Consider the following 13,120-nt stretch of genomic DNA (forward strand, 5'->3'; position numbering starts at 1 on the left):
GTCGCTGAAGTACAGCAAGCCCTTCATAATTATATGCAGATAATAGCACTGACGACATCATATACAAAGGTTAGAAGTATTCTAACTAAGCAACACTACCAGCATGTTTTTACATGAAAAATTGTTTGTTAATGTTATCAATCTGTGCTAACCAGTGATGAATTTCAAATATCTAGCAAGCAGGACCATGTTTATCAGACACAACATTCAAAGGCAGTGATTGATTTGACTGCGCTTCAAAATAAACTTTAAAAAAATGACCATGATGAAAAAGCTGAATGAAGATGGCTACATACTATCTTCCCAGTAATCATTCAGCAAGGATCACAGCAGCAGCAAAAAAAAAAAATCTATAAATCCTGTCCAATAAAAATGTATGTTCCTAAGATCATTGTATTTATAGTTTAATGAAAAGACTAAAACTAACCATAGATAATTAGTTTTTTTCAGCCATATTCCTCAATCTACATAAGCTAGGTGGATGGAGAAACCCCCCCCCCCCCACTGAGATATTGTATTCTGGCAGTGGAAGCCACTGTTATCAGAATACACTGATCAATGGCTAAAGCTGATTGGCTACAGCCACTGATCAACAAACGTTTTCCAGAAGTTCTCTTCAACAGAAGTTGTTCAAATTATTTTTTTTTCTGTCAAGCATGGAAGGTCATACACATCGAAATTTGGGTGGTCCCTGCTGAATTGGTTGAATTTGGATCAGTGTATGGCTAGCTTTAATGTTATGCAAAAAGTAATAGAACTAGTCTAGGGGATACATAAAACAATGCAGGCAAGTTAGAGTGTAATATTTTGTTGGGAGACAGCAAAGACTAGCTTGGAGAAGATTCAGTATTCCGCTCAGCTCCTACCCTGATTTCCTAATCATGTTCTTATACTTCAGGAATTGTAGCTGGCCTACGTATTAGTCAAATATTCAGTCACCATAAGATGTTTTTTTCATTGCCATTGCCATTTACATGTACAGTAAAAACAAATGTAGCCAATAAAGGGTATCACTTAAACTCCAAAAGTTTCTGTTGTAATTATATATATATTGATTTTCACTGTTATAATCTAATCATCAAACAAAATATGTACTGTAATACTCTTTGCAACTGTTTTCAAAATATATACATGATTTGCAGTTCCACAATGATATCACAGTAGAGCAATGATGAAATCATCATATTTGTCTCAGTGATATAATGCAATGCCAGGGGATTCTGTACATTACTGTAATATCCACTCACTCCAGTCACATTCTGTTGTTTATAGACTTTCTGCAATCCTCCCCGCATACAGTAAAGATGTGAGAAATATTCTATATCTATCTCTTGTGATACCAAGTTCTGCTACTGATAAAGCTGTATTAGCTATTTTCAAGTTACCCATAGATCGGTATTATAATATCCAAATTGCATGGCATTTCAACAGACTTATTATAACTAATTATAACAAGACATTGTGGCACAACTACTGGTCAAAAATCTAGTGGCAATCAACTCATAGAAAAGGTTATGTTAAATTCAAATAACACCAAAACAAAGACTAAATCTATTCACCTCATGAAGCCATTTCTCAACTAGCCCCTTGGCATGTTCTGGAATTATTCTCATCACAAGCTCCACTTTTTCATTCTCCGTTGACTCCATATGAGTGATTTCCTTCTTGGGATTAAACGTGAGTTTTGCGATGCCTTCAAAGCATTTCTTAAGGTGTGGCTGAACTCTAAGTGGATCTTTTGTCTCCGAAAGGATTTCTATCAGCTCATCATTGGACAAAAAGAAAAACCTGACACGAGTTTACAGGAAACAGTAAAACAAAAGAAAAAAGCAACATCAGTGACATTCAAACAAGCATATTTTAGACAAACACGCACAGCTGACAGAAAAAATGTACTGTTTACCTTGGAAAGAATAGCCTTTTCTTCTCCAAATAATCATTCAGGCCTTTCTGAATGTCATCCAACACCAATTCAGCCTCCTTCAACTTATCCAGCATCTGGGGCTGTGAGATAACCCTCATGGCGTTGGCCACCTCCACAGACTCTCTCATTATTAGCCTCCTGGTGGGTGAGATAGAGTATACTGAATGTAATAACCATACTTCAAACAACAGGCCCTCTCTCTTTCAAATTGAAAATGTCCTTATTACAAAACAAGGGATGATTTTTTTCCCCTCCATACCTTTAACTGTGACTGCCACATTCATGGCTTTTTACAAAAACACAGCTGCTTTTTAAGCTCCAAATAAAAAGATCTGGTCAGTAATTCTTCTGAGGTTGAATGCATTATTCTTCAAGACACTTTGGTGAGGGGTTTTTATTTTTCACTGCAATGGACTAGGAAACTCCTTTGTCCATCTAATTATGACTGAGCTTTGTTAAGTGTTATTAACACACAATGCTGGATTGATCCCATTCTATTATTTGCTCTAACCAGTTCAATAAATCAACACAGCTTATTTCTTTTCTTTCCTGGGAAATGAGAGAACTCATTAAGAGGTCTCTGTGGCCTTTAATGATGGCAGTAGAAACAACATAAGACTAATGCAAAGACAAGAATAAACACCTGTAAAAAATAGGATCTATTGTTCCACCAAGAAGTGCCTAGTACACAGAGACAATGGAAAACATAGGAGAAATTAATCAGGAAATGTTTGCATCCACTACCATCCACATACTTCAATTATTTTAGGTGTTTAACAGTTTCTCCAATTACAGAATACTAGCATATACACAATGGAAACTGTAACCTGGGTCATGTGAGGAAGTCACCATTTCTGAATATAAGTGACCCAGAGCAGTGAACGACATTATTATGAACATAAATTATAGACAATAAAATCACAGAAAATGCTACATTAGATTACATTACAGCAGGCTTCAAACACACATTTTTATGGAAAATGTGATAGTGTGTCAAATAGGCAACATTTAGGAAAATATTTAAAATCTTATTGTCGAAATACGATTTGCTCGATTGATCATTGGTTTCCAATCAGCAGAAAAAAAGTCATGATTAACCGCTTCAGCCCCGGAAGATTTTACCCCCTTCCTGACCAGAGCGTTTGTTGCGATTCGGCACTGCGTCGCTTTAACTGACAATTGCGCGGTCATGCGACGTGGCTCCCAAACAAAATTGACGTCCTTTTTTTCCCACAAATAGAGCTTTCTTTTGGTGGTATTTGATCGCCTCTGCAATTTTTATTTTTTGCGCTATAAACAAAATAAGAGCAACAATTTTGAAAAAAATGCATTATTTTTTACATTTTGCTATAATAAATATCCCCCAAAAATATATTAAAAAAATGTTTTTTTCCTCAGTTTAGGCCAATCATATTCTACTACATATTTTTGGTTAAAAAAAAATCGCAATAAGCGTTTATTAATTGGTTTGCGCAAACGTTATAGCGTTTACTAAATAGGGGATAGTTTTATGGCATTTTTATTAATAATTTTTTTTATTAGTAATGGCGGCAATCAGCGATTTTTATTGTGACTGAGACGTTATGGCAGACATGTTGGACATTTTTGACACATTTTTGGGACCATTATCATTTATACAGCGATCAATGCGATTAAAAATGCACTGATTACTGTGTAAATGACACTGGCAGTGAAGGGGTTAACCACTAGGGGGCGGGGAGGGGTTAAGTGTGTCCTAGGGAGTGATTACTAACTGTAGGGGGATGGGCTCTGGGTGTGATGTCACTGATCTCTGGTCCAATGACAGGGAGCAGAGATCGAGTGACACTTGTCACTAGGCAGAACGGGGAGATACTGTTTACAATGGCACCTCCCCGTTCGTCCTCTCCGTGAGGCGATCGCGAGCATCCCCGCGGCGATCGAGTCCGCGGGACCCGCGACCCGGCTCACAGAGCTCCTGGCCAGCGCACACGCACGCCGCCGCCGGCGCGCACGCAATGGCACGGCGGGGAATTCAAATGGATGTACAGGTACGCCCATTTGCCCAGCCGTGCCATTCTACCGACGTACATCGGCGTGCGTCGGTCGGGAACCAGTTAACTTCTTTTTCAAGAATTTACTTATTCTGGGCTATTTTAACAAGATCTATGAGTATATTCATTCACGTTTTTTTTAGTTATGTTAAGTTATGTTCTTCAGCTGAGCAAAATGAAGCAGAAAACACACAAATTCACACTGTCTGTGTTTGGGGACATGCTCCAGCACCCACATGGATGTCACATTGGGAGAAGGGGCTGTGTCCTTGCAGCTGCTGCATCTCAATTGGCATGGATGAGACTGCCTGAATGCAGATGCAAGTAACAAATGTGCATCCTGTGCAGGTAAATATGTCCCTCACACAGATGGACCCTTAAATTCGCCCATGTGAACAAGGGCAGAAAACTCTCACTGTACATAATATATTTAAAAAAATTAGCATAGAATAAATACATCTAAATATAGACAATGGGGTTGATTTACTAAAGCTGGAGAGTGCAAAATCTGGTGCAGCTGCACCGGATTTTGCACTCTCCAGTTTTAGTAAATCAACTCCAATGCTGCCAAATAGTCATACAGAAACTAAAAAGTGTAGTAAAAAGTGAACATTAGACTTAAATGGACTTACTTATTATAGTGTCTGAATGAAAAAAAAAAGTACATGTTACTCTAAAGCAGCCAGGGGTTCACTCTCAAGGTTTAGATGTTACTGCCACTGTGAGGCAACATGAACAACCCCTACTTTAGTCTTTGATAAAAAGGCCCAAAGTTAAAGTGTTACTAAACCACAATGGTGAAATCAGTCTGTATATGCAGTAAAGCATGCTTGTTATACTCACTAAGGGGTTAAGCCTCAGCATTGTGTAAAAAAACTGTTTTATCCTGTCTTCTCTGAGCCTCCCCTTCTTTTATTGTCCCCAATACATATGCTGATAGTACTGAGCCTTGGGGACACTCTGTACATCATGCTCAGTTTGGTGGGTATTGCTAGAGAGTTTTTTTTGTTTTTTTGGGGAGGGTGCATGTGATCAGCACTGGGCCAATCAGCACTGTCCAGACAGAAAGTCAGGGGTCATGCAGACTCTTTGAACAGTCAGGGGAGAATGAAAAGCTTTAACCAGTGCTCGGCCGGACACTGATAGAAGTCATAAGACTTTACTAAAATAATTGTATTTCCATGTTCTGTGTACTGTGGGAGACCAGATATAGTAAATGCAGGGATTAGTAACACTTTAAGACAGCCCATTGCTAAAATGGCACTAAAATAAAAACACATGATAACCTTACAATAGTGTAAAAAAATGAAACGTCCTTGTTATAACATATCTTTTAAGGGACCATAAATGTATTCTCCCAGGGAGTTTATTAGAGAGAAAATCACTAGAGAAAAGTAAATTATCCATTGCTTGAGCCTTTGACTAATGACTAGTAAACTATACTATACATGTGTAATGTGCACAAAGCTGTTCTCAGTTGCATAGCAACCTGATAAAAAATATTGTTCTTTAGCAAGGAACATACATTCCACAATAATAATTAAAGGATAAGTCCACCCTAACACTAAAATCGCTACATATAAAGACATCCACGATATAAGCCTAACCTATCTAGCCCTATAAAGAAGAAATCAGTATATATCCCTTTTTGAAGCCACTCCGGTCAGGTCCGGTCTCCAGCGGCGGAAGCTCTGCAGAGAACACAGCCGACAACGGCTGTGAAATGAATGGGGAGTGACCCATAAACTTACTACGGGGCTTCCATTGTTGGCTGTGTCTTCTGCACCCACCTCCACAGCGAAGCCACAGCTGACAGCTCAGTGTGGGATCAGGTTGGATTGGCTTAAAAAAAGGTATGTATACTGATTTCTTCTTTACAGGGTTAGATAGGTTAGTGTTAGATTGTGGATGTCTGTAGATGTAGAGATTTTTGTGTTAGGGTGCACTTATCCTTTAAGCTACTAAAATTAGTGCATGCTGCAAATTGCCTCCAGAATTGTTTCTTCTTGCTGGAGGCTGCCATTTTGCTGAAGCCCAGAGCCCCTAAACAGCAGTAAATCTTTAGGCTGTCAGCAGATCGCCTAAGAATAGAGATCAGCTCTGTGTATTACTGGGTTTTAAAAAGTATAGACACTTATTTTTAATGTTTTACGTAGCTATACCTGCAGAAGGAGCCAGTCTGAAGTGATCTTGCAGGACTTCATTTTCTGACTAAAGTTCCACTTTAAAGAATAACTAATAATCATATACTTAAGCTGTCATTGGCAATCATTTACTCTTTAAAATCAGTCGATAAATTACTACCACAGTAGTTTCAAAGTTTGTACTACCACCTGTACCTGTATAAATATGCTGTGATAGCCAGCTATGCAGTAGTGGAGTGAGACTCCCAGTGAAATGACAGATACCAACTTTCTACTCCAATATATATCTATATCTATCTATCTATCTATCTATCTATCTATCTATCTATCTATCTATCTATCTATCTATCGATCGATCGATCGATCGATCGATCGATATAGATATAGATATATCTATCTATATATAGATTATATATATATATATATATATATAGATATATATATATATATATCTATTATATGAATAACAAATATCATACATTGGCTCCTAAGCCCAATAGGTATGACATAACAGCTGCCCAAGCCAGGTATCCATTGAATGGGAAACCATTCTATTTCTAAGGGGGCCAAATACCTGCTGACCAATCACTTCAGGGTAAAAAGTTGATTGGTCATCCCATTTGTTCCTACTAAAATAAACAGGAAGCATCTGCCTGAACTGATCTGCACTTCTCCCTTCCTTCTCTATAAGAATGAAGATGAATAAGAGTGAACAATCAAACAATCACAATTATAGAGCACTGCCCTCAAGGGGGGGTCTCATTTTGCCTACATGGCTGATTCACTTCCCACGTTGATACTTTATGTTATAAACTACAATAACTGAAACTAGCAGAAACTAATGTGCAAACTGACCTCCCAGAGCACAGCTCAGGCTAGAGGAGAAAAAGATGCTAATTAACCACATAATGACACATGCCATTACATCATATCTGACCACTGTGCTTAATATTTTCTAATTGAAGAATATCACAAATTGACTATATACCACAATTGTCATTTGTTTGCATGCACACTCAAAAATCTCAATATCAACAGACAACACCTTACGGATAAACATGCAGCTTATAGAATGCAAATTAGGTTTCTGTAGTGGACTTAAACAGAAAATGACAAAATAAATAAACTCTATAAAAACATATTCAAATTAGTTTTTAAATTCTTAGATTGCAATGTAAATTAATTTACTAGACGTATCAAGAAAACATCTTATACCCTGTAAAAGGACTATTTAGATGGCACTGAGGGCAATAAAGAATACAACAGAATACAAATACAGTGTTATATGATACAATATAACAGATATGTTAGGTAGGGCTCATTATATAGAATATAAAAGTGAATCATATTATGCATACTGTGTGTGCATATGCTTTACAGTAACTTTTAACTATATACTAAACCAACTAATTCATGACTTTTGCTTCATTTTACAAAATAAGGAATATGTCAAAATGAAATAAGATTTCATAGTTCTTTAATACGCCACTTACCTATTTACTATTTTTTCACTGTGTGCAATAGAAAATGAGGAAGTGCCAGCTAATAATTTCCTTCTATTACAGTTTCTGCATAGTTTTCCTAGGTAATTCACAGTGCAATCCAGGCAGAAGTGGTCTAATTACCATGCAGCATTACCATAAATGATGGTGTTTGAGAGCAGCTGAGGTGGTACAGAGGTGTGCATAATTATAGCAATTATACTAAAGCTCTCCATGTGGGGTAATGTTTGTAGGTAAATGGTTTAAACACTTCTGCTAACTCATGATTAATACCATATGACAAGCACCTTTATGGATATTAATCCAATAGGATTCTAGGATAAGACTCATGAATCAACACTAATTGTGCATTTTCGTCTTTATTCCTGGGTTATAATACACATTAGTCCTTAAATTGATGTCAGACAAGAACATTTTGTCCAGTTTAGTTATCTTGCTGTTAACTGCACTATAAAACAGCTGGATCATTGGCAATATTTTATGTTTTACATTTGGAGCCAGTTGTAAAAGTGTTATTAGAAAACTGAACAGACCTTTTGCTTCATTTATGTCTTGGGCTAACTATATAGGTACACATACTTCTGTTCTAAACCTGATACAGGAAGCATGAACATTTCTAGAGAAGTAAATGAGTCTAACTTATGGGAGAATAGTTGTTTGGCCATGGAATTTATAATGCTCCCCAATTAGTTATTGAGAGAAGACAGGCATATTAAATGGGGTCATGAAAATAACAATGATGATGAAAAAAAAGTGTGGTAGCTGAGGAAATCAGATTTTAGCTTAGTATAGCAAAACAAATATCACTAAAATTAACATCACGCATGAATCAGTAATGCCCTGTACACATGGTCAGACATTGATCGGACATTCCGACAACAACATCCATGGATTTTTTCCGACGGATGTTGGCTCAAACTTGTCTTGCATACACATGGTCACACAAAGTTGTCGGAAAATCCGATCGTTCTGAATGCGGTGATGTAAAACACGTACATCGGGACTAGAAACGTGGCAGTAGCCAATAGCTTTCGTCTCTTAATTTATTCTGAGCACGCGTGACACTTTGTGCATCGGATTTGTGATTTTCCGACAATGGATTTTGTTGTCGGAAAATTTTATAGCAAGCTCTCAAACTTTGTGTGTCGGAAATTCTGATGGAAAATGTGCGATGGAGCCCACACACGGTCGGAATTTCCGACAACAAGGTCCTATCACACATTTTCCATCGGAAAATCCGACCGTGTGTACAGGGCATTAGGTTCATGCTAGCATTACCAAATCTTGTTGTTATTTAGAGTTTTAGGCCAGAATTCACACTTGTAATAGAGATAAAACAACATACAGTTTAATGTTCTGTTTAACTAGGACTAACTTGAGGTTTTTATGTACCTTGGTTACCAGCTGGCTTGGATGTGAACTATTTTAGATTGTCAGCCGCAAAGCTCCATTACGAAATCACCTTTTGGTGGTGGGCCCATGCCTAATAAATACCCATCTGGTCTCTGCATTTTAGGTTGCAGTAAACATTGAATGTTGAAATTAAATATCATACTCATCCTGCTCACTCTAGCATAAAAAAGGTCAGAGAATCAACATATTTACTGTCATTGTTGTGCAGATAAAAAACATTCAAAACTGTTTAAAAACTGCTCCTGAGGACCCTAGACTAGGAGACATGGCTATAATTATTATAATGAGTTTTACATTGGATATTGGATATTGCAAAAGGTTGATTATTTTCAGGCTGGCCTGTTTGGAAGCCTTGAATATAAGGTTACCCTATCACCATCGGGTTACTTATAAAAAAATGAAATATATAGAGTAAGCACACCACATAACAAAATTGTGTAAGGAGGTAGGATGTTCTTAGAAAAGAGGGTTCTCCTTCTCTATCTTTTCCCCAGGGTCTGGCTCAGCTATCTGTTTCATTACTTTATTTTAGGTACTGAACTGTATGAATTTCTGAACATCAGATGCTATATGTTCTAAGTATTGCTCACTGTACCTACTGTATATACATGCATGTATTTTTGTTGGTGTGATTCAATAGTGGAGTAGATATCTATGCTGTATTATGCTTGATGTGATATGACATACTTAGATATTTGAACCTATTGTAGAATTGTATGTATATGCCCATTACAACTTTATTGCTAAAGCATTTTTTTATGTGGTGTGCTTACTCTTTATATATTTAAAATTATTTTACTAACAGATTGATACACTGTGGAGGGGTTTAAGCACCTTTAAAAAAGATATATGTTGTTGTTTGCTAAATGGTGTCTATAGTAGTAGTGTGCAGACCTCTATTGCTAATTACTTAAAAGAATGCCAGTGCTGTAAAAGAAGCACCTCTATACATACCTTTCCAGCCACCCTTATCCTGAAATACTGCAATTTTACTACTTCCCAGCAGCTGCAGGTACTCCAGCTGTGTAAATAACTACTCCTCCCACAGTGGTTCCTCTCTCCAGTTCGTACCTGACTACAGGGTGTATAAGTCAATGGTAGACAGGAATTCAACCCACCTAGAATGGTTGAAACCCTGAAGTGGCTGGGGAGTAGTGAAGCAGTGTTTCAAAACATGGGCTGTCGTAAAGGTGAGTATAAGTGAGCTACTTTTACAGGGCTGGCCTTTTTTTTTTTTTATAAGACACCTAGTAGTGACAGGTTCCCTTTAAGAGAATCAGCAAGGCATAACAATTATTTAACTAGAAGAAAGAAATGGTTCATACCATATTATCAAAATTACAAAAGTTTTTTAATAAATAATAAAAAACTACTATAAAATCACAAACAATAATAGAAAACATAAAATAATAGAAAAAAACACATCAAATTAAACCACCGCCATAGACTTAAAAAAAAACAAAAACTAGCAACATTGTCCTGGACAATCACACATCCACACACATATACTACAGTACTGACTGATTTATATACTACAGCTGTTTTAAAAATGCTGAACACCATTACTAGAATAGCATCATTCAGTGAGCACACTGTATAGTGTATCAGATGTAATCCATGTCACATACCAGATTCATTAAAAATATTGATTCTCTGGCCTTTTTTACACTATAAAGTGGACAGGAAAAGTACAATATTTAATTTTTTTGCATCCTAAAATGTACAGGAAAGATATGTATTTATTAGCTTGGGCTCAACTGGCAGATGGGGTTTACATCCTTTGAGCTGACAGTCTAAAAACATTTCCATGAAAGTCAGCTGGTAACCTAGGAACATAACTTGTGGGGCGGCACAGTGGTGTAATGGGTAACATTCTCGCCTAGCAGTAAGAAGGGTCACTGGTTCGGATCCCAACCACGACACTACCTGCCTGGAGTTTGCATGTTCTCAATGTGCCTGCGTGGGTTTCCTTCGGGTACTCCGGTTTCCTCCCACACTCCAAAGACATGCTGGTAGGTTAATTGGATCCTGTCTAAATTGTCCCTAGTATGTATGAATGTGAGTTAGGGACCTTAGATTGTAAGCTCCTTGAGGGCAGGGACTGATGTGAATGTACAATGTATATGTAGAGCGCTGTGTAAATTGACAGCTCTATATAAGTACCTGAAATAAATAAATAATAAATAAATAACTTCAAGTCAACGGAAAAGTTCACCTTTGGTAACACATTACACCTTATAAGAGGAAGTCTTACATGTGCACAGCAATAACATCACAGTTGTCCTATTAAATCTGTGTCTCTTTGCTAAATTGACATCGATGTTGGTAATTGCAATTATCAGACAGAAAGGGGTTTACTTACTAGAGCTTGAGAGTGAAAAATTAGTCATATTTCTGAATAGAAACCAAGCAGCTTCTAGCCTCAGCTTGTTCAATTAAGCTTTGACAATAAAACCTGGAAACTGCTTGGTTTATATGCAGAACTGTGACTAATTTTGCACTCTCTATCTTTAGTAAATAAACCCCTTATTCACAATTATCCTTAGTTCAGTTTTCCCAAAAAAAAAATGAATACCAGTGCAAAATATTTTAGTTTAGCCATGCACATCCTCTATATAAGTAAAACTGGTAATGTTAACCCTAACTTCCATAAAAACAGCTATTATATATGCTATTTATTGCTATTTATATGCAGTAAGTATATTTTCAAGTATTTGTAAAGAATAGTTTCTTGAGATTGTTGGTAGCAATCAAATTACATTTTGAGTCCCAACCTTAACATAAACATTTCCATATAAACGTACAGTAAATAAAAAAAAAAAAAATGTACCCTATGTACAAATTCTATTTATTTATACTAATTAAAAGTCATAAGGTGAAAAGTTTCAAATGCAAATCACTTCTTAAAAAATGTTTTAAAAACTGACTGAGGCAACAATATAGACTACAAATACATCAGCTAGTTAACATTTCAGACTTCAAAGGTTTTCTATATAAAGAAAGGCTTCTAAGAGAATGGCTTTGGTGTATGATATCTTTTGCATGCATCAGTAAAAACAGAATAATTATGAAATAAAGGAGATATTGGATCAAAAAAGGTTTAAAAGAGCAAAGCAAACAAAACAAGGGAGACAGAAAAATAAAATTCAGACAGTTGTAGGATAGGAGGTTTAAGCAATGAGAAGGTTACAAATCCAAGGTGAACATTTTTGATAATGCCTCATATCTAAAAAGCTGGAGGACAGCAGTTACAGTTCATGTCCAACATATTGGAAATAACATTGCCCTTTAAAACTCACTGAAATAAATATGGGGCAGCCATTGCTGAACTCCTAAAAATGCAACTTGCTTGGAGGTCTCTGGCTTCAATACTCAATGACCTGAACATGCAAAGTTAGAACTCTTGATCTTCTAATGCCGCGTACACACGAGCAGATTGTCCATCAGAAAAAGGGAGCTTTTCACCGTATATTCCGACCGTGTCTATGCCACATCGGACTTTTTCCGTCGAAAATTCAGACGGACTTAGATAGAGAACATGTTCTATATTTTTCCGATGGAACAAATTCCTATCGGGAAAACCGCTCGTCTGTATGCTGTTCCGACGTACCAAAAATGATGCATGCTCTGAAGCAAGTACGAGACGTCATACGTGTTGTCCCTATAAGTTGTACGTCACCGCGTTCTTGACGGTCGGAATTTGGTGTGACCATGTGTATGCAAGACAGCTTGAGTGGAATTCCATCGGAATTCCGTCAGAGAAATCTTCAGAGTTTATTCTGACGGCAAAACCACTCGTGTGTACGCAGCATTACTGTTTTCGGGTCAGTGCCTTAGAAATTGTTAAAGCCAACAGGACAGCATGACAGCTGAGACATTATTTTCAGGAGGAGAGGTCAGCAATGGCAGGCCACATGTTCTCTTAGTACAGGTTTCCTTTACTGTATTGATGGCAGGGGATTAGATCAAACTGAGAAATTCATATGAAAAAATACAATTCTTTCAGATTCATTACGTTATGAAGCCTAAGAATTATTCCTAGATAATGAACATTGACATCAAATAAAAGATCTGGTGTCACAGTGGAAACAAGTCATAGTCTTG

General features: G+C 37.0%; 1 protein-coding gene across 1 annotated transcript in view; it reads right to left on the reverse strand.

The window, feature by feature from the left end:
- LOC141133958 (dynein axonemal heavy chain 3-like) overlaps nucleotides 1–13,120 on the reverse strand; it is a 3,453,856-nt gene that overhangs the window by 2,975,974 nt on the left and 464,762 nt on the right. The window contains exons 23-24 of the mRNA XM_073623563.1: nucleotides 1,904–2,062; nucleotides 1,560–1,788 (exon numbers count right to left, since the gene is read on the reverse strand). Coding sequence (XP_073479664.1) covers nucleotides 1,560–1,788; nucleotides 1,904–2,062 — 388 coding nt within the window. The remainder of the gene's footprint in view (nucleotides 1–1,559; nucleotides 1,789–1,903; nucleotides 2,063–13,120) is intronic.

The sequence above is a fragment of the Aquarana catesbeiana genome, linkage group LG03 (assembly GCF_042186555.1).
Source record: "Aquarana catesbeiana isolate 2022-GZ linkage group LG03, ASM4218655v1, whole genome shotgun sequence".
In the NCBI taxonomy this organism is placed as follows: Eukaryota; Metazoa; Chordata; class Amphibia; order Anura; family Ranidae; genus Aquarana; species Aquarana catesbeiana.